Below are 27,270 nucleotides of genomic sequence, written 5' to 3'. Positions count from 1 at the left end.
TGGTGGCGCAGTTAGTTTTTCTCCTCTATGTGAGATGGAAGCATGTGAACAGGATTAAAAACAAAAGTGAAAACGTGTTTTAAATGCTGTATTTTATTACAAAAAATGAATATACAGTATGAAAACTAAGAACTAAGCAAGCGTGAACGCTCTGATTTTTGTCTTTACACAAACGCCGAAGCGATGGAACCGTGGATTCTTCGTGTTTCAGCTGGTCTCTTCTCACCCCTTCAGATCTTCAACAACGAGCTGTTCGGTAATGTGGCTGAAGAGAAGGAAGTGAAAGGAATTGTCTCCAAGGTGATGGAGGCAAGAAGCAGCAAAAGCTACGAGTCCTATGAGATCTTGGCCCAGTTTGCTGGGAAGGACCAAGTGGCGCGTCTTATTTTGCCCTTGAAAGAGGTAGAACACACAATTCATTTCTTTGTTCCTTTCCTGCTGGGTTGCTGCGCAGGGATGGTGTCTACCGTCGATATGCTTTATTGTGTTTCGGTCATAGTTTCCCCCATAAAAAAAGAAGTTTCTAAATCTCATAATAAAAGCTGTTTTTGTAGGTGACCTGCACCAACTTTGAACATAGTGCCTTTTGTTTTGAACGTACGTCTTTATTTTGCTTTTATCTTTTTTTTGCCTGATGAAGAGCAGATTCTTGTAAGTTGATCAGTTGAGGACGTGTGCTGTTGGTCCCCCCAGATCCTAGAGGACGCCAGCAGGCTGAAGACGGCGAGAAAGGCCCACGAGGTGCTGCGCCACATTGTGGCCGGGCTGCTGCTCAATCAGGCGATGACGGCCGGCTCCGTCCTGCTGCTCAGCCACGGGCTGGTCAGCGAGAGCCTGCCACTGCTCACACAGAAGAACAAGTAGGTCACGCCTGCAGCCCGCGCCTTCTCGTTCCCGGGACAGACAGCAGAGGACAGGAGGGTATCTGTGTGCCTGCCGTTCATATCTCCCTGCAGGCATTTTAACCACCCAGGTCTAGGGAACTATCCTAGTTAAAAAGCTGCTACCATGCATGAGATCTTACTGGGATATGAAACCTTTACTTGCCATTGTCAGTATCTAGATGTGTCCAGGGCCTATTGCCTCTCTCTGCCACCACAGCATTAACAGTTAGAAGACAGAGTCTTGTCTCTGTTGCCATCAGCTCGCTGTGCTGGGTCAGACAGACATTGACTCAGATGGGAGCTGAAGCAAGACAGTAATGCAGCGGCATTGTTTTCTGAGCTTGAGCTTGAGTTCTCGACATGCTGACCGGTGTCGATGTTGCTGAAAATGTCTGAAAGCCTCTCTGTGGTTGTGAATCGCGCAGGGAGAAGCAGTCTGAGAAGCCGCCCCCTGACCCCAGACTGCAGCCCCCCAGCTGCCTGCTCCTGCCCCCCACCCCCAAGAGAGGAGGACAGAAGGCCCCCATCAGCAGCCGCACCAACATGCACATCCTGGTGGACACGGGGCTCAGGGTGGGTGAGCTGGGCAGCCTCCAGGCTGGCTGGGCTTCGCTTCGGCCGTGAGATGAGCAGAGCTTGGTTTCCTGACGCTGAATCTACAGGAAGAATCCTCACCAGAGCGCGGCTGCCTTTTCTTTTCTGAAGGCAGCAGTTAAAACATATTTTTTTAGATTGTGAATGCATGTATCGCAATTAGAAGAGACCTTGTTTCTGCAGATACAGAGTCTGGGTTGTCTAAAGGAAAGGACTGGCCTTTCCTAAGCGTTTGTATTTACAGTATGTCTATACCCTGGCCTTAATGGGAAAACAAGAAGAATCTATAATCACCTTTATTTTATAGAGTACCTTTCATTATTTCAAGGCATGGTACAATAAAACAATTGTACAGAAAGGGACACACACAAATTACAAGAGTAAATTGAACATTTGTTAAAAGATTGGGTATTAAACTGCATTTTTAAGACAATGACTGAGAGGGATATGAAGTCTGATACGTGGCGGTAGATCATTTCATAGCTCTGGGGCAGCTGCACAGAAATCAGAGTCTCCCAGAGTCACGCAGGGTCTCCCACAGTCCGGAGCCCCGTGGTGGGAGCTGTAATAAGATCAAAGCCTGAAGAGCACGAATGACATGTAGGTGCAGCAGGCTAATCGGTCCTAGAAGCAGGCAGACATGTTAGTGGACTAAACCATCTGCCACACATGTGCTCACCGAAACACTGATGATGACTCGGTGACGTAGCTGCTGCTTCAATCTTTTTGTTTCTTTCAGCTGCTGCACATGAGTTTGAAGAAGTCCAAAGTGAACTCCTCCGAGAGCTCGGTGCTGGAGATGCTGGACCCCTTCGTGAAGCTCCTGCTGGACTGCCTGGGGTCCATGCACGTGAAGGTGAGCCGGCAGCTGGCCATGGGCCCCCCGGAGTGCCCAGCCGATCCCCGATCCGATACGAGTGTCTTTCGGATATCATTGCTCACACTGTAGCCCTCCAGTTAAAATGAAACATTTCGGTTACAGTATAATAGTAGACCTGAAGAAACTGAGCATACAGAAGTCTGAAAAAAAGCACATAAAAGCTGGGATGTGGGTATAGATTTTTAATAGGAAAGGTTACACACAAGAGGGCCCGTCCCCATTTGGTAGTTAGCAGTCCTAAAAGACCAGGCTATCAGCTTGTTCCACACTCCTACAACCCTTTGGGTAAAGACGCCTCCTGTTCTCAGTTTTAATAAAATGCATTCAGAGAACTAATGCAAAGAACTTAGCGGGACAGATGTGAAATTAATTAGTGATGTCAGATGAATTAATAAATGTTCCATTTTAATTGTTCGCGGATATTTTCGGAACATTTCTGTGGAGGATTTCTGTTGATCGTTTCTCTGTCGCAGGTGATCACTGAGGCTCTGCTGTGTTTCACGTGGGTTCTCAAGTTCCCCCTTCCTGCCATTGAAGCGCAGGCGGAGGTGCTGACAAAGCAGCTCTTTGTCCTGCTGAAGGACTATGCCAAGGCAGGGGCAGCCAAGGGGGAAAACTTCCATCTGGTTGTCAACTGCTTCAAAGTGAGTTTCATCATCATCCCTCATTTTCCATGAGCAGAGTGTGCGCTGAGTTGGTTTCTATTAAATCTGCAAATCTGTTTTAAAGTGTTAAACTGAGAGTTAATGTATAGGTCATCGGCATCGTGCACAGTACTTTTGTGTGAGATTTTTAATGTGCTTAAGGCAGAATTATCTGTTCTAGAAGACAAGACAATTGTTTTGTTCAGGTGCAGCAGTCAGAAAATTACCTGTATCAGCTTATTCCTGTGTATCAAGGTAGAAATTCATCACATGATTATAATATCTTTGTAATGAAATCTTAAAGAATCTAAACATCAGAAGCTGCAGCCTTCAGGCTGATAGAAAACGGATTATTTGCCTTCTGCAGCCTTTCACTTTCTAAGTCAAGTTATTTCTTAGCCTTTGCCATAAGGTGCAGGTTTGTTATTAAAGTGTCTTAAAGTTTCTTATCAAAGTGTCTGAACCTCCTCCAGTCGCACTGTGCTCTTCTCAGTGGGGTGCTACTGGAAAAGTAAAAGTGACAGTCCCTCCGCCTCCAGATGTCCGTTGCTAAATGCTTACTTACATCTGTTATACACACAAAACCAGCACACATCCAGAACAGTGCAGGCAAAACGCAGAGCCTGACGTTCACTGCGGAGGTAATGCAGTGCCAGTCGAAAGAAGAGTGCCGTTCAAACACATTCTTAAACATGCAGGTGCAGGACCAAGGGGCTGTAAGATCTCGAACTGACCCGACCACTCTCTTCATAGGAGACTGGGAACACAAGTGGTGTTGCCTGGCCAGTTGCCAGCTGAGCACCAAGAACCTGAAGTCGAATATAAATTCTCTCTGTCTCAAGATTTAGTTCAGTTAAGAATGTGTATGCAAACAAGACCAAACTTAGTCTTAGGGTTTTAACTGAAGTTTTTTAACTTTTAAACCATGGTTACACAGGAACATGAGAAAGGTTGCAAATGAGACATGGCCTTTCAACCCATCTGTCTTGATTCAAACTTTAGCCACTAAGTGAGTCTGAACATTCCTGCAGCAGCTGTCTCTTAAAGGATCCCTGAGTCTGGGCCTCAACTACCAGGTTCACAAGTATCACTACGCTTTGTAAAGAAGTGAGTCTTGTTTTCTTTGCCCTAGATGGAGCCCATCTGCATTCCTCAGGATGTAACATACTTGGATATCATTTCTCTTCCATCTCCTTTAGTCTAAACTAAAGAGATTTAGCTCATTTGGCCTGTTAATGTACTGTATGACAATACCCTGTGACCAGGAATGAGGTGGTGCAAGAGCTCCTTCTGGTACAAACCTATGACTAGGGAAATCATGAAAGAGTACTGCAAAGCCCAGAGTGAGCACGGAAATAAACATTCCCAGGCGTCAAAACATTGGCCAGTGGAGGTCAGGGCCAAGAAGATGGAAGCTTGACATCTATAGATCTCATTCACTTGTTTATCTTAGGAAATATAGCTTTAGCACAAATTTAGGTAATCAAGTCATGTGCATACGCCAGAGACAATTCTTATTTTATTTTTTTAACAGAAAATTCTGTAGCTGTCATCCTGAGGACATGCCAACACATTGTAAAGCTTTCAGTTCTGGAGGCAGTCAGCTGGGCAGTAATCTCTGCAAGTGAGGCTTGTGGGCTACAAGCCAGGCAGGTTGCATCTAGAGCAGCCTCAGTGAATAAAGCTGAGGAATTTCCATATTCCCGTCTCCTGAAAGATATCTCCCAGACCACAGGGAAGCATTCTAGCTCCTCTTGTAAGGGCTCTTTCCAAGGCTATATCCTTTTTGCACAATGTTGTGCTGGGCACGTGTAAAAGCAGTTTTTACCATTTGTTAGTCAGACACTGATTTAATTTTTACCTCCCTGTCAGTCGATCTCGATTCTGGTGAAGAACGTGAAGAAGCACAGCATCACAGACAAGCAGCTGCAGGTGCTGCTGGCCTACGCGGAAGAGGACATCTACGACCAGTCCAGACAGGCAACAGCATTCGGGCTGCTGAAGGTAAGCAGGCCTGCAGGATCACATTCCATCGGCGCCGGCTCTCTCCAGATAGACACTGGCATTCGGGTTGGAGTTGGAAACAGCCAGAAAGTGAAATGGTAGTGTCAGTAAAGCACAAAACATGCTGCACTGTGGAGCCTTTGAAATGATTTAAAGGTAATCCTGCCTGGAGTTTTCCAAGGAGAGGAGACAGAGGTTGACAATCCTCTACTGCTACTAATTAAATATTTGCCTTGTTTGAATACCCTTTCTATTTTTATGTAGGCTATTTTGTCGAGGCAGCTTGTTGTTCCGGAAATGGAAGATGTGATGCAGAAAGTGGCCAAGTTTTCTATAACTGGACAGAACGAACAGATCCGTGTCCAGTGTCGACAGGTATGTTACAGCATTTACTCAGGTATCCTCACGCGCTATAAAAAAGTCTTTTGTTAAATTCAGGAAACAGCCAAAATAAAGGAAACCCTTGAGTAAATGAGGAATACAAGTCTACTGAAAACAGGTGCTTCCACTCGGGTGTGGTTCCTGAGTTAATTAAGCAATTAACACCCCATCATGCTCAGGGTCACGTATAAAAATGCTGGCCAGGCCCAGTGGCCCATTATTTTGGCTGCCTTGGCTGGCTGTTTTTATACCTAAAATGCACTTTTGAGAGTAATGTGGTATAAAAAACACAGGTACCGGTCTACTGATCTGTGGGGGAAAAAAAGTCATATTGTTATACGAGTCATCCTTCACCCTGTTCTCGGCAAGCAGACGAGTGTGGCGCACACGGGAAGGAGCTTGAATGCTTGTTTCCCCTGGTGAAGGGTTCTTGTGGCTCTGTTATGGTGTAGGTGCACGTTCCTGGCATACTGTAGGTCCACTGTTATTATCCAGCATTTGATCACTTGAATAGAGTGTAACTTGCCAAATGAGGTGATGAAGAATCTGCATATATAGCAAAAGACATAACTTTAATGCAATAAGAGCTAAAGATAAGTTCGTGCTCTACTCGCATAATGAAGATGACCTGGTGGATATCGGCGCAATTTAAGGGCGCTTGGTTAAGAGGGAGGTAGCCCAGAGGTTGTGATGTTCTTCTTCCACATTAAAACTGTATGCGCTAGACTCATTGAGCACCTACAGGAAACTGCCGAAAAGGAAACTCTTGAGTAAATGAGGAATACACACAGGGCACACACCACGGACAGCGCCCCTTCAAGTTCAAGTTCACGTTTATTTGTCATTCCATATACAGTGGAACAAAATATCGTTCCTCCTGGCCCACGGTGCAAATACAGGCAGGACAGACAGGACACTGACATAGACATTGTAGACAGGATACACATAGTGCAAAGTGCTCTCCATACCAGACTCAGTGTCTATTGGAGGGGTGTCACTGAGGGAGAACCTCCTTTCACACAAGAATGCCTTTTAGTAAATAATAAGAATTCCTCACACTTATCTAGCGCTTTTCTGGACGCTCCACTCAAAGCGCTAATGGGGACTCCCCTCCACCACCACCAGTGTGCAGTCCACCATGGATGAAGCACCAGTACTATAATTAATAATAATAATAATAATAATAATAATAATTAATTTAACTTATCTTTGATATTTACATTTCAAAATGTTCTACTCATTTCATCTACAGCTGAATATTTTACGGAAGTGATTTGAATGAAGTACCTTCCTCAAGAGTACAACAACAGAACACCTGAGATTCGCACCCACAGCCACAGTTAGAAGAGCAATCAAGAGCCATTTCCTCTGTTCTTTTATCAGAATCTATATTTACCGAACTTTAGAGAGAAAAGTTCTTCGATTTACAGATTGTAACTGTAACGAATATGGATCTTTTATTTTCTACATACAGATTTATCTCAAATACCTGCTGGATTATCCTCTGGGCTCGAATTTGAGGAAGCACATAGATTTTATTGTTTCACAGCTAAGGTAAGCGTTTATTTTTGAAGGGAAGGGGTGTAAAAACGACACTTTTTGTGTCATCAGAATTGAAAGTCAGTCCTAAATTACTGACATTAACGACAACAAATGCGTTCTCTCGGATGTGCAGTGTCTACATCTCTATCCTGTATAGTTCATTCATGCTAATGTTCCTGCACACAGTTTCTTGGAAAACATTTCTGCTTCAAAGTGTAGACCAAAATGATCATCTGTAACAATTCTGTAGTCATAACTCTTCCTTGTGTCCTCGTTTGCTGTATGTTTAAAATCTCACTTTGTTTTGACAGTTACGAATATGATACCGGAAGAGAGTCAGCCCTTGAAATTATGGCCTATATCTTCCAGACCTTCCCTCAGGTAATTGAATGTAGTGTGAGATGCTGCCCTCCCGTGGCCAGTAATGGCCAACGCTCCTGAGTTCAAACGTTTGAATTGGAATTAAACTTTATTGTCCCTAAAGGAATCTGTCTTGTGCATCAAGAGCTCATAAACATATGACATACAGTATACAACAATAACACAATACAGCAACACTACAATACCGTGAAACAAAACAAAACAACATCTAACAACATCACTCATTCAGAACAAAAAGAAAAACAAGCTTGATGAACTTACAACACACTGATGAATGGTCTTAACTCACTACAGCAAGCAGGAGCTCAGGAGTGCGTGTTGCTGCAGTGCAGTGCCAGTATACATTGTTGGTTGGGAATTGGCTTGCTCCAGGCAGTTGTGCACATGTGTTAAGGCATCTTCACCTTGCAGCAAAGACCCCTGTAACTTGCTGGCCATCTAGGAGGTTACAACACTGACAGGGAGAGCTGTTTCTCCCTTCCAAATGATGGTAGCTCTCCTATAAGGTGTGTCAAAGAGGTGAAATGGGGAATGATTGAATCCTGTGTCGGGAGAAGGCGTGCCCAGTCCTCTCTGGACCTCCTGCTGGTTTGAAGGACTTTGCATTGAGCTTTCATTGACAGTACAGTTGTGCTGGAGTATAAGAATCATTGGCGATTAACACATTCAAGTTTCACTTTACCTTTTTTAAATCTTTCATTTTGTGTGTTCACATCATATGTAGTTAAAAAAAATGTGACAGCTGTAGAAGAGGGTGAATAGTTTTTGCAAGGTGCTGTAGCTCGGGCGATTCTTAAACGTTCTTACGAGGTGGTCTGGAAAGGCTATCACCAGCACAGCTGCTGTATGACTTGAGCATTTTCTGTTGTCTGTGTCTGCATTAGAAACTACTGCATCACCACTGCGGCCTGTTGTTTGCTCCTCTTGCCTTGATGATGGTGAATGATGATTCTCCGAAGTGCAAGAAGATGGCTGCCCTGGCTATCAAATCACTTCTCAGCAAGCTGGACGTAGACCACCAGGACAACATGTATGCCTTGGTGCAAGCCTGGCTCACTGACAAGAAGGTACAAGCTAGCAGATTCATTTTAAGTTTAGTTGGCAAAATTACTCAACTTGGTCAACTCAGAGGACTTCTTCAGAATAAGCAGTGAAACAAACCAGAGGACTAAACTACTTATAAGTGTATTTAAAACCAAGACCAGGTGGCACTACTTTATACAAAAGGTTGCAGGAGTGTGGAACAAAATATCCTGACTCCTTTCAAGGAAGTTAAGGATCCTTATAATCCTTGGATCAGTTAATAACAGTAAGATCCAGAATCCTACAGCACATGCCTCCCATTTTCAGTCCCACTCGCTCTCAGCTTTCACTTGTGTGTGTCACTGTTGGTCCATCCTGGGCTGCCTCTTTTAAACCCCTGGGTGTGTGAAAGTCCTGAGATCCCGTGTCCGTCTCTGTCTCCTGCAGAGCTCACTCCGGCGCCTGGGGGTCCAGGTCTGTGGGCTGTTCGCAGAAGGAGAAGGTCTGCAATTCGGCAGACGACTGGAGGATCTGCTCCCTCTTATTGAAAGTGAGATCGACCCTTCGAAGTTTGAAAACGTGAGTTATTCTTCAGTTTGGTGAAAAGAAGCCCAAAAGCCCACAAACAGTATTAAAAACACTGTTCCACTTCTGCAGTTGCACCCTTGGGTCTTGGTGCATTTGACTGCTAACACGGGTATTGAGGTGACACAGGTGTAGTGTAAAAAGTAAGTGGTCATGTTGGTTCATTAGCCATAACATAAGCTTGTTTCTCCATTTTCCTATTCTGTGCATGTTTTTATAATGGCATGCTATTTGGTGTAAGTCTTTTAATTGCATATTTGGTTGTATTTTAAATCAATTTTATTTAAAAATTGTAGGTTTGTGGTTTAGTCTTAACAACATAATATGCACTCAGAGTCACATGAAAGGACATCTTGTTGGTAGATGGTTGATCTGGAAGCCTGGTTTGCATCTTTGTTCAAATTCCGTTGTAATTATATGTTATTTGAGAAATGGAAATCATACAGTGACTGTTATTGGAGATCTAAGTGAGAATGGCAGCATATGTCCTACAGCAGCCTTGTGTTGTCTCCACAAAAATCAGCAAAGCTGATTTCTGTCCTCTATTGAAAAAAAGGACACGAGACCCTTATTCCCATTTCCTGAATTCAGGAAAACAGCTTCAGAAGCCCAAAGAGTAGACAAGGCGAAAATAATACTGCTTTCCTGCCTTCCTGTTCCGTCAGATTGAAGAGGAAGCCGATGAAAAGGCTGCTGACAGACTGCTGTTCAGTCTTCTCACTCTGGTGACGAAACTGATGAAGGAATGTAACTTCCTGCAGCTTTCCAAACCACAGGAAACCCTCAGGAAAATCTGGAGTAAGTGTTTCCTTTATCTCTTGTCCTCTGGAAAATCGTACCTACTATCCTGGAGGGGGCTGCAGGCTGTTCTGTTAATGTATCATGCTTTCTCTGTTCGTTTGCATGAATTTAAGTGTGTATCTCAGCCGTGCAAGTGATCGTTCTAAGGGACTCAGGCTGAGTTCTAGGTTTGAATTGATCTCAGCTTCAATTAATGGCAACAGTTTGATGGCAAAGATCTAATTTTTTCATTTGCGTTTTTCACCGCTGCTTGCTGGGAGAGACTGGCTCCCCTGTATTGGATAAAGTGGTCAGAAAATGGATGGAGGGAAATGAAATACACGAATCTGTGTTCACAAATACCACGTGTGGCTGTACAAATGTCATGGTGTTTGTGCTTCATTACAATAACCTGCGTGGTTGTTTTTCCTCTTCTTTTGAAATTTTATTCATTTAGGTCACATCGACTCTCATCTGTGGTACCCCCATTCCTGGGTGTGGCTGACTGCGTCTCAGATTTTTGGTTTGCTGTTTGCTGCTCACGATCCGGAGGATTTGGTGAGCCAGTGGAACAACAGGAACGCTGAAGGAAATGGGAAGACATCAGAGCCTGTAGCCACCACTTTCTTACTGGATAATCTAGACAAAAAGGTATGAGGAAAAGTCTCAGGGCACCTTTTATTTCCATCCCTTGCAAACTAATATTTGAAATTTCCAACTTTTAAAAACGATTTAAAATGAGCAGCTTTAAACATGCTGGTGTGAGCTCAGCAGGTGTGAAGACCATTTGTGCATCAAAATGGTGACTGTGGACACTGTGCACTAGGAGACATAAATGCAAAGACATTTTCAGCAACTCTACTGCTGCCAGTTCCTTGCTTTTTTATGTATGCCTAAGGACCTTAAATACTTTGCATATAGGAGGGTTTCTAGTGAAGTAATAATAATAATTCCTTATACTTATATACTGGCCCCTCTAATACCTCTACCAGCTGCAACCTTAGTTTTTCCCAGGAGGTCTCCCATCCCGGTGCTGGCCAGGCTCACGCCTGCTGAGCTGCAATCTGTTGCCATTTGTGTCTCAGCTGGGTTATGCACAGCAGACACAGTTAGTCAGCTGCCCACTCCACATCAGACTGACTAGGTACAGAAGGGAGGTATTGGTTCACCAGTCAATTAAAGGAGAGTTTTAAGTAGGCCAGATTGTACAAGCCATGAGTCAAATGTGGTCAAGACAGGAATTAACTCCCCTACTGTTACGGATAGTGCCACTAGATCTTTAATGACCAAATACTCAGGACCTCAGTTTAATGTCTCATTCAAAGGGTGGCACCTCCTATAGTACAATATCCCCTGGTCCTGGTTTGGAACTTTTGAGGCAAGAGCGCCACCTACTGGTCCACCAACACCACGTACAGCAGTATCTTGCTTATCTTCTGATACCTAACAAAATCAGGATACAAGGTGGTCAGACGGCTGCTGTCAACATTACCATATAAGATTTTTCCACTCTCTAAAAGGAAAAGAAATACGAAAGATGTCAAACCCTAGAAATCAAATTAACTTAGAATTAACTGCTCAGCAGTCTCTTCAGTTTGGTTTCACTTTTTTATACAGTGGCCTAAATGGAGTTAAATGGAAAGGGCTTTCAGTTAGCATTAAAATTCCTCCATAATAGCTAAGAATCCCTTTTGGAGGTATTACGTAACATCTTAATTAGATCCTGTAAGCTGGACCTGGCTGGCACCCAGGAGAAATGACTACTCTGCTCCCTTTATTCCCCGCAGATGAGAGAGCTGGTTTTATCATTCTGTCATCAGCTGCAGTCGAAGTTCCTGGATCAGTCGCTGGGAGAGCAGGTACGAGGCCTCACAGCCGGTTCTTTGTTACAGTTCAGGCATTAATAATCTCAAGAAGAGCTGCGAACAAGAGGCCCTTTCACCGCGCGGAGCTGTGCTCAGAGCCTGCGGTCAGCCTGGGCCAGAGAAGCTTCGTCTTGTCTGGAACACAGGAGTTGGCAAGTCAAATATCGCAGCGACCCTCTGAGCAAGAAGTAACAGGCAGGATTGTTTACTGGAAGATTAAGGCCTGAAACCTGAATTAAGGCAGATTTTGTTCAGTAATTTTTAATTAAAACTGCCTCTCAGTGCTGCCCAAGGACTGCTCTGAAAGGATCTGTTGTTTGATCTTAAACTGGTTGTCCTGGTTTAGAAAAAAAAGATTTTGCCCGAGGTGGCTTGCTTAGGATGTGGAAAACTTCAGTGCGATTTTTTTTATTGTGGAGTGGTGATCATTTTCATGACTTCAGGTGATTAGAAAACTCAACGCCTTCTTGCACTCTTCTTCCCCACAGTCTTTGAAATTACTATTATTTTTCTGAATAATTTCCTCACTTTGTTTTTTTTCCCGTGCTGAAACTGAAACTAATCAAAACTGGGCTTTATTAAACCTGCCATTGAATTAAATGACCTGTCTGTTCCTTTTCACTAATGGTGAATGGTGAACTTACAATGCAGACCTATTAACATATTTAGGCAGTATGTATTGGGATGAAGTACCTTGTACAGGGTTGAAACAGAAGTGTCCCACGTGGGATTTGAACCCACATCGCTCAGGGGGTACAGTCCTGAGCCCTGAGCACTCGGCACACTGCTGCCTGTTCTCAAATACTGTGCTGTGACCAGCTGCAGCATTTAAATGAACTGAGGACATTCATTTAAATTCAAGCAGCTCCAAGAATATTTAATGATTTAAAACAGGGAATTTTATTATTTAAAAGCATGGAATAATCGTGTTGCAACCGAGAGGCAGTATTATCTTTTGTCATTTGCGAAGAACCGATAAGACGTTCATTGTGCTCATACTGTCGATATCTCTCCTGAAGATGCCTTCCCTTCCCAGAGGGGCTGCCGATTTCAGCTGGTTATTTCTCTTCCAGGTGGTGAAGAACCTCGTCTTTGTGGCCAAGGTGATCTACCTGCTGGCGCCGGACCCCGAGCCGCTGGCGGGGGCGGGGGAGGATTCGGCCGGCGAGGAGGAGGCCGAGGAGCCGGCCGGCGGGGCGAGAGACTCGCGGGGCCCGGACAGGCCGCCCTCGCTGCTGTGGGTGATGAAGAAGCTGTCCGTGCTGGCCAAGAGGGAGGCCGCCAGCACGCCGAAGGACCCCTTGAAGGTGACTCGAGTGCCATCTCTTGCTCTTAACGTTCGCCGCACCCTGCATTTCGGGAGCGTAGCAGTTGGGTGTTCCTGCGGCTTGTGACACCCATACCATCACTCAGCGTTACAGCCGTGGAGCTGAGCCAGCGGGACCGTTAGTCTGCTGACAGAACGTGAGAGAGCCCTTGAGCTGCTCGTTCCCATCGCTAGGACGAAGGAAGCCCAGAAAAAGTGTTTCTCTGCTTGTTTGTTGTTTTTTCTCTGTCTAGGTAATTGATCAGCGCAGTTCAGTTTATTTGTCATATTCGCAAGTGCAATGAAATGCTTTTTTTTTCAGTTTATAGAATTAACCTCTGTTGCCGCTAAGGGAATTGGGCTTGCGCATCGAGAGCTCGTAAACGTATAACATGCTGTATAGGACAATAATCCAGTACAGCAACAGTGCAATCCCATAATAGAAAACAACATTTAACAACATCGCTCCGTCAGGACTCTTCCAGTACCTTAAGATTAAAAGTAGCTATTAAAAGAGTCTAAAAATGACAATAGTAATGAGACCTTTCTTTTCATTGTTCAACAGCTGAATGCTTTTGGGTATGAAGGACGTGAAGGTTCTCTCGGTCTTAATGCAGGGGATCTGTTACACCTCCTCCCAGAGGGTAGGAGGGTATATTCTAAAAAGAGTGAATGTGAGGGCTCATCTAGGGTTTTATGCGCAAGATTAATATGTCTTTCCGTTTGACGTGTTAGTTGTTGCAAAAATAGGATTTAAGAGTAGAAAAAATGTCAGTCTAGAAACTCAAGTATCTTAATTTGTTTTTGTGAGAAAGTCTGTGTGATTTCCCTTTCCTTTCTTGCAGAGGACCTGTGTCTTCAAGTTCCTGGGTGCCATTTCGGTTCATCTTGGGAAAGACAGGCTGAGCCCTTATCTGACCACCATAATTGAACCCCTGTACAGAGAACTGGACAGCACTTACGCAGAGCAAGGTACTGCTGATTTACAGCCCTTGTGATGTGATCAGTCTGTGCAGATATAACATCGGATATTATGGGATATAATACTCCTTGAGAGTAACCCAGCTCTTGTTCCTTGTAACCAACCAAAGCTTGTCCCCCTGACCTTCTGAACAACATCCAGTCCAGACTTAATGGATCTTTAGTCTAACGCCACAGCCTTTGTTTGAATTGTCTAGTTTGTATGTTCCTCTACATAAGCCTTGGACTAGCAGAATGATCCTTAATAAAAATATTCTGAAGGGGAAAGAAATCAAAAAGCAGAAGCCACAGGTGCTGTGCGTCCTTGTCTGTGTTATTCCACTTTGAAACAAATCAGATACTGGAGCGAATTCTGTATAAGTTAACGCCATGTAGAAAACGTTCCACAGCAGGGCTGCTCAGTTTTTCTGTTCTCATTCCAATCATCACAGGATATTTCTCACCTGTTCTTCAAGTGTTGAGGTGAATTACAGGCTAGATGGGCTGAGTGACCTATTGTTTGTAACCTTTCTTAGGCTACCTTTGAATTCGTAGTAATTGGATTTCCTTTGGTCATTTAGCTGACACTATCACATTTCAGTGTTGCACTTTTTTAACGTTCTCAGCATTTTTCTTACCTGGAAGCTCTGTGTGTAGCAATGTGATTTCTGTCCAGCATTCTGGAAAGATTAAGATGCCGTTCGTCTTTCCAGATCCTACTCTGAAGAACCTTTCCCAGGAAATTATCGAGCTGCTGAAGAAGTTGGTGGGCCTGGAGAGCTTCTCTCTGGCCTTCGCCGCTGTTCAGAAACAGGCCACACAGAGGCGGGCTGTGCGGAAACGGCACAAGGCCATGCAGGTGAGGCTGTCGGAGCGACACGGCTGGGGCCTGGCCTCCGAGCCTCCGAGCCGCTCGGCTCTTAGAGATCGAGCTGCGCTGATCCGTGTCTCCCATTTCCACACAGGCGGTTGCCAATCCTGATGTCGCTGCGAGCAAGAAACTGAAGAAACACCAGAAGAAGATAGAAGCCAGGAAGAGGAAGATTGAATTTCTGCGTCCCGGATATAAGGCCAAGAGGCACAAAAGCCGTGGACTGAAAGACTTGGCAATGGTGGAGTGAGGAACCAGCAGACACTTGAAGTAGCAGCTGCTACCTCCCCAGGCTTTAGGGAGTGAATTTCATTGGCCATTAAGGAGTGTGCACCTCGTGTCACGATGACAGTACTGATGGCAATCTTTAACTTCACTTTCAGTAAATAATGTAAGGCTGAAAATACTTTTTGTATTAAAAATCCGTACTTTATTTTTTAAAAGGATACCATTGTGTGTCCAGTCACACTTAAAGTGATTGTTTTTGTGTGTTACTGGAACCTGAAAGTGACCTTGTTAAACACAGTCCAGACAGCCACACACAACATACAAAGGAGATTAATAGAGGATATCAAATGTCTTGAGGTGCGTGTTGCATTTAATACTCTGTGAAATATGTTATTTTCACCACTAAGAAAAAACTAATGATGAAAACACATTAAAATTATTTCACTTGTTAAGTGCAGCCCCCACCTGGGAGAGACGCAGTGGCCATTCTGCACCAGCAGCCCAATGAATTCAAAGGGACTTTCAGGAAGCCCAGATCATACAGGCACCTCCAACAGCACAGTGTCCTTGGTGGTTATAGGGGGACATTGGTCTAGAGATTCCGGTCCAGATGGACGAGTGACAGCTGGTTCACAAATCTGTTCATATATGAAATGCTCTTCAGTTTAGTTTTCATTTTCCATTGCTCTGTGGGTGTTTTGAATTAAACCCTGATGCTAATGCCCTTTGTGCCCTCCCAGCACAAGCTATTGGTGCTTTTTCTGCCCAGTGCTGTGAGCTCTTTACCTACACGCCATTCAATATAAGAGCTATGTCTGATTCATCCGATGTCTTCTGTAGGAAACACCCTTGTACCAGTCTGACAAGATTGGCTTCATGCTTTCTAAGCACAAATAATACCGTTGTGCTTGGCCTTTTCTTTTTTTGTTGTTACTTTGTAATGATGCATTAAGAGTTACAACGTGTAAGACGAATCCATTCTACTTAAAGCAGCCAAATGTGTGATCATTTAGAAACAGAACCCACACTGACAAAGAAACTAATCATAATGCCCTTTTGCAAGATAAAGATTCAATCCAACGAGAGACACCAAATGTTTTACTTATATAGTTATATTTTATGTGAAATTTCACGTATACCTGTTTTACTAAATCCCTCTGCTTTGGGGAATGACTTGTGCTGCTCTGTCCTCATTTCAGTCTTCATTTTGTGCTGAACGTGGAATACTTCTTGGTAGCGTTTCCTCTCAGCTTTTTTGAGAATGGCATGTAACCAGTGGAGATTTAAAATTTCTTTTTTACGTGTAGGAGAGGGGCAGTGTAAAGGGAAGCCAACAATGGAGGTCCAGTATCACAGTTTAATTAGCTGATCATTAGATGAATTTGAAGAATATTATGAAATGGCATTTTCATGGTCAGTAGAAAACATCAGCTATGAAAGTGTTTTAGGCCTTTGTTCCCAGCTGAAAAATAATTACAGTGCTTCAGTGGCATCTGGTGGACAGATGTAGTATTGCATTTTAACAGCCATACCATAAAATGTTTACATTTACTTATTCCATGCTGAAAAGAGAAGAAAGGAAACGCAACGTTTTGGCTGTGGAGTCTTCGTTGTGTGTGTGGATGATGTGACGGCAGCAGGAGTGCACTAGTACTCTCCCCACACACCAGCTCTCAGTGGGGAGGAGAGCAGAGTGATGGAGCCAGTTCAGAGATGGGGGTTATTAGGAGGCCATGACTGGTAAAGGCCAGGGGGAAACAGGTCCAGGATGCCGGGATAACACCCCCTACTCTTTTCAAGAAAAACCCTAGGATTTTTAATGACCACAGAGTCAGGACCTCGGTTTTACGTTTCTTCCTTGGAAAGGTATCTTTTTCTCAGTATCGTGTCCCATCACTGTGCTGGGGCATTAAGACCCACATAGACTGCAGGGTGAGCGCCCCCTGCTGGCCCCATTAACACCTCTTCCAGCAGTAATCTTAGCTTTCCCAGAAGGTCTCTCATACAGGAATTGGCCAGGCTCACACCTGCTGACCTTTAGTGTATTGCCAGTTGTTAGTTGCAGATTGATATACAGTGGTGTGAAAAAGTGTTTGCCCCCTTCCTGATGTCTTATTTTTTTGCATGTTTGTCACACTGAAATGTTTCAGATCATCAAACAAATTGAAATATTAGACAAAGGTAACACAAGTAAACACAAAATGCAGTTTTTAAATGAAGGTTTTTTATTATTAAGGGAAAAAAAAAATCCAAACCTACATGGCCCTGTGTGAAAAAGTGATTGCCCCCTAAACCTAATAACTGGTTGGGCCACCCTTAGCAGCACAATCAAGCGTTTGCGATAACTGGCAATGAGTCTTTTACAGCGCTGTGGAGGAATTTTGGCCCACTCATCTTTGCAGAATTGTTGTAATTCAGCCACATTGGAGGGTTTTCGAGCCTTAACCGCTTTTTTAAGGTCATGCCACAACATCTCAATCGGATTCAGGTCAGGACTTTGACTAGGCCACTCCAAAGTCTTCATTTTGTTTTTCTTAAGCCATTCAGAGGTGGACTTGCTGGTGTGTTTTGGATCATTGTCCTGCTGCAGAACCCAAGTGCGCTTCAGCTTGAGGTCACGAACGGATGGCCGGACATTCTCCTTCAGGATTTTTTGGTAGACAGCAGAATTCATGGTTTTATTTACCACAGCAAGTCTTCCAGGTCCTGAATCAGCAAAACAGCCCCAGACCATCCCACTACCACCACCATATTTTACTGTTGGTATGATGTTCCTTTTCTGAAATGCTGTGTTACTTTTACGCCAGATGTAATGGGGGACACACCTTCCAAAAAGTTCAACTTTTGTCTCGTCAGTCCACAGAGTATTTTCCCAAAAGTCTTGGGGATCATCAAGATGTTTTCTGGCAAAACTGAGACGAGCCTTTATGTTCTTTTTGCTCAGCAGTGGTTTTCGTCTTGGAACTCTGCCATGCAGGCCATTTTTGCCGTCTCTTTCTTATGGTGGAGTCATGAACACTGACCTTAACTGAGGCAAGTGAAGCCTGCAGTTCTTTGGATGTTGTTGTGGGGTTTTTTTCCTGACCTCTTGGATGAGTCGTCACTGCGCTCTTGGGGTAATTTTGGTCGGCCGGCCACTCCTGGGAAGGTTCACCACTGTTCCATGTTTTTGCCATTTGTGGATAATGGCTCTCACTGTGGTTCACTGGAGTCCCAAAGCTTTAGAAATGGCTTTATAACCTTTTCCAGACTGATAAATCTCAATTACTCTGTTTCTCATTTGTTCCTGAATTTGTTTGGATCGCAGCATGATGTCTAGCTTTTGAGGATCTTTTGGTCTACTTCACTTTGTCAGGCAGGTCCTATTTAAGTGATTTCTTGATTGAGAACAGGTGTGGCAGTAATCAGGCCTGGGTGTGGCTAGAGAAATTGAACTCAGCTTTCCAAAGATCTGATAAACCACAGTTGATTTATGTTTTAACAGGGGGGGCAATCACTTTTTCACACAGGGCCATGTAGGTTTGGATTTTTTTTTTCCCTTAATAATAAAAACCTTCATTTAAAAACTGCATTTTGTGTTTACTTGTGTTATCTTTGTCTAATATTTCAATTTATTTGATGACCTGAAACATTTCAGTGTGACAAACATGCAAAAAAATAAGAAATCAGGAAGGGGGCAAACACTTTTTCACACCACTGTAGCTGCTGGCTGTATTTATTCATATAACCAATGTACAGTTATATGGGGAATGTCTTGAACTGTCCTTTGTCAAAACCCTTGGTCAAAAGAATACTTTGTGGTGAAAAGAGAAGTTTAAAGATCAGTTATTTGAGCAAGAAAAAATGAGTACGGTATTTATTGAGATCTTAGTGTGAAAACATCACAATTTACAGAATCCATCCTCTTCTGAAGACATTGATAAATATGAGATTTGGAAGACATCCCAAGCATTTTTATATTTTATATTAGTGTCAGTTTCTAATTAAAACACCAAGCAAAACATGGGATCTGTAAAAGCAACACAAATGTACTAATAAAGCCCAATCTAAGTCTTCAAACCCATGAAATCCACATAAATACAAAAAAATAACACCAGTACATAAGCTGCAACAAAAAGTTAGGTAAAAGGTGTTTGCAGTGCAGTGGCACTAACTTCCTCTTCCTGAGGTCACAGACTGAGGCCCCATCGTTGAAAAAAATATCACTTCTTTCACCATCAGCCACAGGTAGTTCTTAACCCACATGTGGATGAGCACAGCTGTTCCTTCTGGCTTCCTGAAAACGTTTGTGTTTGAGCGTGTCTCAGCCTTTAACTTGTTAATACACTTCCTGGTCCAACAATTTCTTGGAGAGTATTTACAAGTAGGAGATAAATGTCGAGAGGGTTAAAGAACAACACTGCACATTTACTGTCTGCTTTTCAGAGCTTCAACCAACCTGCACAAAAGAAAAAAAAAGCATTCGATCATGATTTGGCCTTCCGTGACTAACATACAGTAAGCTCAACAATTACAATAGTTTCAGGCATTTTGCTCTTAAAAGAAGGGGATTCACTTCATCAGCCTCTGAAGACTCCCCTTGGTGACAGGCGAGAGCCAGTCTGCACCAGCAGCCCCAACACATAACAGAGCAGGCAGTGACTTCCGATTCTGCTTTTCCAACTGAACTGAGGGGGGAGTTCAGGGAAGACTGATTATACAAATATAGTGGAATTTCATCTGGATCCTCCACTGTCTCCAACAGTGCCACGGGATCTTTTATGACCAAGTCGTCAAGACCTCAGTTTGGCACCTTCTAAAACCGTAAGAGGGAAGAGCACCATCTACTGGTCCACCAGCACCAGTAACAGCAGCAGCCTGCCTTTCTGTAGTGGTCTCACCCCAGGACTGACCAGGTCCATGCTTGCAGTGCTTTCGAGATCAGATAAGATCGGGGCACACTGTGGAAATGCTACTGCTTTAAAAATGCTCGGTTTAGCTTTATAAATATAAATGCTATCTTAATTCCAAACAGATGCCTGAGGGCGTTTTTCTGCTTTTGTGACAGGACAACAGTATACAGTTAATCAGCGGATGAAAAAACATTCCCTACGTTTCCAGTATGAAAGATTGTGTTGTGTTAATCTCAGGCTAAATTAACATTTTATGCTTTACAGCTGTTCAACATACCACTCCATGGCTTCATCTAATCCAGTGCCTTTTGTCGCAGATGTTTTGAAAATCTGCCATTTCCTGTCCTTTAGTGCAGGTAACCCAAGTGAGTTTGCCACTTCTGTGGGTGTCATCGCTTGCTCCATATCCTGTTTGTTGGCAAACACCACAAGTATAGCCTTTTTCAGCTCCTCCTCCTGTGACAGAAACAAAAAGCTCTCCATTAACCTTAAAGAACCTTGTCAGACTGCGAATCTCAATGTCAAAGTGGCTTTATGAAGAACATTAGCAATGCTCCTGAAAAAAATATATTTTTTTAATTTAGTAACAATCTGACATTTTAAAAATGTTGCAAATGGCGTTTGAGTGTAAATGCAGTTGAAAATTCCACCCAATATTTTCAGATGAAAAGCTTTAGACTGAAAACGAATACTACTGAAAGATTTGACACAAGCAGGTTTCTGCAGTTCAGTTACAGTTAATTTTAGGAATATCTGCATACGTAGGAGCAAGAAATGGAACAGGATGTTGTCAGAGGCACTGAACAAACTAAAAGGGAATTTCGTGCCACAATTGAATGGGGAGATTCCTCAGGAGGCTCAGCTGACCACTGCTTAGAGAGGAGCAAGGGGTCTTGTGACTGAGCCAGCAACAATGAAATCTTGAAGCCCGTCTGGAAACTGATTAAGAAAAGAACCCTCTCTGGTGGAAGTGTTCAAAGTCTTCAGCTTTCTGAAGCCGTCACAACAGAACGGTTACAACAGGAGCAGAACTATAACAGAGCTGCAAAACATATCAGCTAAAACCAAGTCCCGGCATTTCAGCGGATGGCTAAACCAGTGGACTCTGAGTATGTGAAATTCATTCTTTGTTGAATACACTCACTTATAACGAGACAAATACCTATTAACAACTGAGCTCAAAAATGCCTTTTTCCACCTTTCCTACCATTAGAAAACCACTTTATTTGAGAAAAAAAAAGAAGGGGGACTTCTTTATCACTTCTGCCAAGGAGCACTAGGGCCCTTGGATTCAATTCTAGATTGGGGTGCTTTCTGTGTGGAGTTTGCATGTTCTTCCTGTGGTCACGTGTGTTTCCTCCAGGTGCTCAGGTTTTCTTCCACAGTCCAAAAACATACAGGTAGGTTAACTGGCTTCTGGGAAAATCTGCCCTGGGTGTGAGTGTGCACGAGTCTGTCCTGCGATGGACTGGCGTCCCATCCAGGGTGTTTCCTGCCTCGCACCCGTTGTCTGCTGGGTGGGGCTCCGGCTCCCCTGCGACCCTGTCCTGGATAAAGGGCTTAAAAATGCTGGAGGGTAAGAAGCCAAGGACAGAAAGGCATTAGGACAGGAACTGCTCTCCAGCTGCGGACAGGTGCCTGGGAAACCTAAGGCAGAAGACAATTTTGTGGCCAATACCAAAAGCAAAGTAAGACTACATTTCTGGGAAACAAACAATGAAAAAACAACAGTGAAAGAGCTCAGTTTGAGAATGACCTCGTGATTTTTTTCCCACTGCTTTCCATACCTCCAACATGGCCACAAGCTCCGATTTGGAAATTCCCATTCTGTCCCGGTCGCTGCTGTCAACTACATAAATCACCGCATCCGTGTTGGAGTAGTAACAGCGCCAGTACGGTCTGAGGACAGATGGCAGCCAACAAGAATGAGTAAACACCAAATCCACCCCATTCAAGCCATTCTGCTGGAGAAAAAACTCATTGGAATGACCTGTGGTGGACCTTATTGTAAGACACAGTCAGCAGAAGACTTCTGTCTCTCCAAAACCTCTCTTTTGCATGCCTGCGACTGTTGATTGCATTTTGAGAGCTCCCACTCTCACACAACTAATACCCTTTCCTTGTAAAATTCAAAAATGTATGATGAACATTTTGATATGAATATGCTGTACATCGAGGAGTAGTTTTAACAGTCTTTAATTTGTACAATACATGTCCCCTCAGCATCTTCCACAAGTTTAAAAACATTAATCTCCAAGACTGTAGGTGAAGCCTAACGTAGAATGAGCATGTTCTTTCTCCTGTACAGATGCCAAAATCAAAAGTAACTTACCTTATACTTGTCTGTCCTCCAAGGTCCCAGACTTGGAATTTAAGGTTCTTATACGTTACTGTTTCGACATTGAAACCAATAGCTATCAAAAGAAAGATGGAAACAAAAACGTGCAGTTATTTCAGCTGCGCAGACAGGCAGAACAAAGCCATTAACACCGGGGCGGAGCAGTGGCTCTGTGGGGCGGCTCTGTGGCTCAGGATCTGCGCCTGTGGCCGGAAGGTTGCCGGTTCGTATCCCGCGGCCGGCAGAGGAATCCTCCTCTGTTGGGCCCGAGCAAGGCCCTTCACCCCAGCTGCTCCAGGGGTGCTGTATAAATGGCTGACCCTGCGCTCTGACCCCAAGCTTCTCTCCCTGTCTGTGTGTCTCATGTAGAGCAAGCTCATTCCTAATGCAAGATACTGCATATGGCCAATAAAGTGATCTTACCTTATCTCTTATCTATTACAAATAGCAGATGATTTGTAATAGATAAGAAGCCTGAAGAAGGCTCCATGGCGAAAACGTTGTGTTTTCTTTCTTCTCTTTTCAGCAGGGAATAAAACTATTACTTGTTCCTCTGCTCTTATCATTTGTATAACTGTATATTTCTGCTCATGGCATGATCTAATGAACAAAATTGTTCATTCTGAAACTGAATGGGCAGAAACTAACACAGTGTGTGTACAGTGATGAGGAAAAGCTTGTGTGGCTGCAATTGAGCCAGGAGCCCCACGACACTGCAATCTTCCCCGGACTGCAGTAAACCTTTCCTCCGAAGCACAACAAGCAGACAGGCGGCTCAGCTACTCACTGGGAATCGTTGTCACGACCTCTCCCACTTGCAGCCTGTACAGGATAGTCGTCTTCCCAGCTCCATCCAGCCCCAGGATCAAGATCCTCATCTCCCTGGTCCCAAACAGGCTGGAAAACAGGCTGGAGAAGAAGCCACCTTCAGCAAGAGGGAGAGAGGAAATCGATCAGGTTGATTAATGCTGAAGGGGAATCAATCACCACCTGCTCCTCTCAGCACCATTGGTTTTCTCTGGGCAGCACAGTGTATCTTTCAGATCTGTTTCCCCCCACCTGAGGCACATTTCAGCTCCTGGATTTTTAAAATCTCTTATTTTCCACTCCACAAAAATAAAACAACCGCCTCTCAGACCACAATAAGGAAAGACTGTCCAGAGAAGGCGAGTTTTAGGATAACACACACGAATCAGATTTTCTCATTGTTTTCCCCACTAGTCCAACACTTGACAATTAGCATAATTTGCAAAGATGGAGGTTGTTCCGTCTGACAACGATTTCGGTATGAACTCACAGTCAACACCCACATTTTCAGTAAACTGTAATACAAATATCAGTCCCACACAGTCAGCCATAGTTTCCTAGTCTTCTAAGAGATCCTTTTAATAAAAAAAACATATCGTGATCTCTGCTAATCTTTTTAATCACGAACGAATCGGCATTAATCCGAAACAATTACAGATATTGTATTTCTACAATAACAAAATGTTTTTTAGACGCTCTTAAAGTTACCATTACAACACGAAACAATACAAAATCGTCTCTAGGATGAACTATGTAGGTGCCTCATCAGTTGTTCTGCTACTGTTTTTTAAATCATTTATTTCAACTTAGAAAGAATAACGTTTATTTACTGCTTTAATCTACCTTGCTCATATATCAAAATCTGTAGGAGTGAACAACGTGTATCTGGTGTAATACTACGGTACAGTGTCAGTCATATCCTTACACCTGAAAACTAATTTAACCCACAGACCCCAGGAACCGCCACATTCTTCTGCTCCTGTCGAAGGAGTAACGATTTTAAGTGGCCCTTCCCAAGCAACAGAAAAACCCTCACTGAATATTAATCGATCAGCAGTCGACCATTTCGTTTCCTGGTAACTGAAAAACGCACACGTCCGTTACTCGGCACAACGTTCATTCGGTAGATCTAACCTTACTGCACGCACCCTGTTTCAATTTGCGATTGGAGAGTTATCTAACAGCTTACCCATGTCTTTTTTGCGGTAGGTTTGTATTTCCAGCTGCTGTTGTGACGCTCCTGTACAGCAGTGTCCTGCAGACAGTGACGTGTCACTGACCTGCAACACAGCTATCTAACGCTTAAGGAGACCAGATTCGACAAATGCATGAACGTGTTCCTCAAAATACGATGTTCTTAAAACAGGTTTAAATATTCTACGGTAGACGCTAGTTGTATTCCTTGGTTTTTGTGTTTTTGACTATGCATATGCGTGTGTATTTTTTTTGTTATTATTGAAAGATATTTGAAGGAAAGTGCTGCTCATTGTAAGGTTTACACTCACTTCCGTAAACGCATGGCAAAATGACAAGTACCTCGGACACGTGATCAAGACCATGCAACCAAAAATAAACCGCAGTTGGGTCCGTCAGAAGTACCGCACCTGCTTGCATTTAAACAAAGTCCTTTTACAATTTTGCTTCAGTAAAGTTACATTTTGTGCACATATTTTCACTTATTTGAAATTATACTGTTCAGTTCGACACAGTCTTACCGGGTGTATCTCATCTTGTTTATTAACTATGTAAGAAAACAGCGTTTTCAGATATCCACTGCACAGATTTCTGTACAACGTAGACTTTGTAGAAATGTCTTCGTTTGTACAATGCCATGTCTGCTATGATATATCATTTCATCAGCTAGAATTAAGTAGCAGTTCAACTCCTGCAAGCTAAATTGACTTAATAAATTTAAACATGCTGAACTACAATTTAGTAGTAAACCATTTACTGGTAAAAATCTATTAAAAACTAAAAATGACCTAAAAATAAATGAGAAACCACTCATCCAGTTCTGTTGTCCGTCTCTGATTTTTCCTTCTTGTTATTCTAGTTACTTTTCCCCATTTCAGTGATGTCTGTGATCTGTGGCATCTAACTTTACTTTTAAATCATTTAACCTTCTGTACTATATACAAATATTATTTGCTATTATTATTATTTGTGCACTACATTTCAATTTCTTCTAAAAGCAAAACTCATAAATCATGTATTTGTCATGTACTGTATACAGTATATTCTATATTATTACATGAACATATATACTGTATCAGACAGATAATAATTCCTTACACTTATATAGCTCTTCTCTGGACTCTCCACTCAAAGCTCTTTTCAGGTAATGGCGATCCCCTCCACCACCACCACCACCAGTGTGCAGCCCCACCTGGATGATACAATGGCTGCCATAGTGCACCAGTACTCTCCCCACACACCAGCTCTCAGTGGGGAGGAGAGCAGAGTGATGAAGCCAGTTCAGAGATGGGGATTATCAGGAGGCTATGATTGGTAAAGGCCAGGGGGAAATTTGGCCAGGAAACCAAAATAACACCCCTACTCTTCAAGAAAAACCCTAGGATTTTTAATGACCACAGAGAGTCAGGACCTCGGTTTTACATTTCTTCCTTGGAAAAGCACCTTTTTCTCAGTATAGTGTCCCTGTCACTATGCTGGGGCATTAGGACCCTCACAGACTGCAGGGTGAGCACCCCCTGCTGGTCCCTCTAACACCTCTTCAGCAGCAACCTTAGCTTTCCCAGGAGGTACTGACCAGGCTCACAGCTGCTGAGCTTCAGTGGGCTGCCAGTTGAGAGTTGCAGGGTGATATGGCTGCTGGCAAATGATAAATATATATATATATTTTCATAAAAAAGATGTTAACATTTTCAAAAACCCTTTATTAAGTTGTATTACCAAATTATACTATATATTAACTTAAACTCATTTTAAGCAATATGCATGCTGCAACCATGGCTGCTGGTGCTGCTGTCCATGCCATTGTGTGCTCTGTGTTGGCCCACCTGGTAGATACATCTGTTCTGACCAAACTATCCTATTATCCTCCCCACATGTCCGGATGGCGCCCGGGTTGGGCACCATCTGAGTTGGATGCTGCATTACTGCTATGGATCCAAGAGGGACATCGTGGATATACAGTAGCTGTCGTTTAGGAGGAATTTACCGGTCTACAGAGATCTGCACACAGAAGACATGATGGCTGGATGGATTAATACCCTCATCGTTTCCTTTTTTTAATTATGTAATGTTAGCATGCCCAAGGGGGTTGGGTAACCAGTTGACCTTGGACCCCTGGAGGTCTTATCTCTCCTTACTAAGGAGTTCTTGGTTCCTCTCCTCTGTTGTCTTCTGGTCTTCTGTTCTGTATTCACAAAATGTATGGTCAATTGTATTGTTAAGCACCTTGGGGCAACCTTGTTGTGAAAGGCACTATATAAAAATGAATTGAATTGAATTGAAAGGATTGATTGCAAAATTAACACAAAATGTTTTAGCGGCATGTCCTAATGTAGTTTGAGTGATATGGTTTGGTTATGAAGGACAAATTATTGTACCAAAGTTTTTCCAACCAAGTGTGCTGTTTTGCAACAACATTACATTGCAGTAATGCCACAAAAATATAATGGCTTTACATCCACTCTGTATCTTTTTTAGAAGAAGATATTAAAGGATTTAATAAATGTTCATAAGAATTTACAAAATTCCAGACTGACAGCTGCAACATTGTATAAGCAGTAATGTGTGATGACACTGTGAACAATACTTTAATATTATTAGTTTGAATGTATAAAACTGTATTAGCATAGTATTGTAAATTCAAAGCATTCTCCTTTGTTTGCTGGTATCTGCAGACTCACAAGGCTTCTCTGTGAGTCACAGAAGATAACTTTCCTGATGGAAACTTTCTTCAGATATTGTTACTAATGTTTGGCCAGAACAGAGTTACACTACACAATAGTCAGGCTGTTATTATTATTATTATTATTATTATTATTATTATTATTATGGTCTCAGTGATTTTGAATTTTACTAACTACATGGTTTCAGCAGTTACAGTACCTTTCCTTAAACTTACAATATGTTCCTAAGGAAGCATCAAGTACCTTTTATATACAATAACTTCCCACAGTGGACATTTGATTAAAAAAGATCAAGTTCTGCATTCTTTCCTCATTTCAGCTGTATAAAGGAAAATTGATATCTATTCAGCTACATAACACTTGCACTCTATGACAGTCCTTGTGAAATGAGAGGATTCATCTCTTTTTTTTTCTTTTTTTGGGGTTT

General features: G+C 43.0%; 2 protein-coding genes across 2 annotated transcripts in view; one reads left to right on the top strand and one right to left on the bottom strand.

The window, feature by feature from the left end:
* The window catches only part of utp20 (UTP20 small subunit processome component), a 42,611-nt gene extending 26,513 nt beyond the window's left edge, over positions 1-16,098 (top strand). The window contains exons 45-62 of the mRNA XM_088923548.1: positions 235-402; positions 694-860; positions 1,310-1,457; positions 2,218-2,334; positions 2,832-3,002; positions 4,875-5,006; positions 5,271-5,381; positions 6,862-6,941; positions 7,241-7,310; positions 8,195-8,377; positions 8,781-8,912; positions 9,584-9,716; positions 10,156-10,349; positions 11,486-11,557; positions 12,637-12,870; positions 13,715-13,841; positions 14,543-14,688; positions 14,795-16,098. Of these exons, the coding sequence (XP_088779674.1) occupies positions 235-402; positions 694-860; positions 1,310-1,457; positions 2,218-2,334; positions 2,832-3,002; positions 4,875-5,006; positions 5,271-5,381; positions 6,862-6,941; positions 7,241-7,310; positions 8,195-8,377; positions 8,781-8,912; positions 9,584-9,716; positions 10,156-10,349; positions 11,486-11,557; positions 12,637-12,870; positions 13,715-13,841; positions 14,543-14,688; positions 14,795-14,950 (2,541 nt within the window). The 3' untranslated portion in view covers positions 14,951-16,098. The remainder of the gene's footprint in view (positions 1-234; positions 403-693; positions 861-1,309; positions 1,458-2,217; positions 2,335-2,831; positions 3,003-4,874; positions 5,007-5,270; positions 5,382-6,861; positions 6,942-7,240; positions 7,311-8,194; positions 8,378-8,780; positions 8,913-9,583; positions 9,717-10,155; positions 10,350-11,485; positions 11,558-12,636; positions 12,871-13,714; positions 13,842-14,542; positions 14,689-14,794) is intronic.
* Positions 16,099-18,756: 2,658 nt separating this feature from the next.
* Positions 18,757-24,259, bottom strand: arl1 (ARF like GTPase 1). Its single transcript, XM_088922945.1, has 6 exons — positions 24,155-24,259; positions 22,946-23,083; positions 22,153-22,234; positions 21,608-21,719; positions 20,098-20,276; positions 18,757-19,366 (listed from the first exon to the last, which is right to left on the bottom strand). Exons 1-6 carry the CDS (start codon positions 24,156-24,158, stop codon positions 19,336-19,338), a joined length of 546 nt encoding a protein of 181 aa, XP_088779071.1. The 5' UTR covers positions 24,159-24,259; the 3' UTR covers positions 18,757-19,335.
* Between the last annotated feature and the right edge of the window lie 3,011 nt (positions 24,260-27,270).

The sequence above is a fragment of the Atractosteus spatula genome, chromosome 8 (assembly GCF_055471065.1).
Source record: "Atractosteus spatula isolate fAtrSpa1 chromosome 8, fAtrSpa1.hap1, whole genome shotgun sequence".
Lineage (NCBI taxonomy): Eukaryota > Metazoa > Chordata > Actinopteri > Semionotiformes > Lepisosteidae > Atractosteus > Atractosteus spatula.
This window is presented reverse-complemented; position numbering and strand designations above follow the sequence as displayed.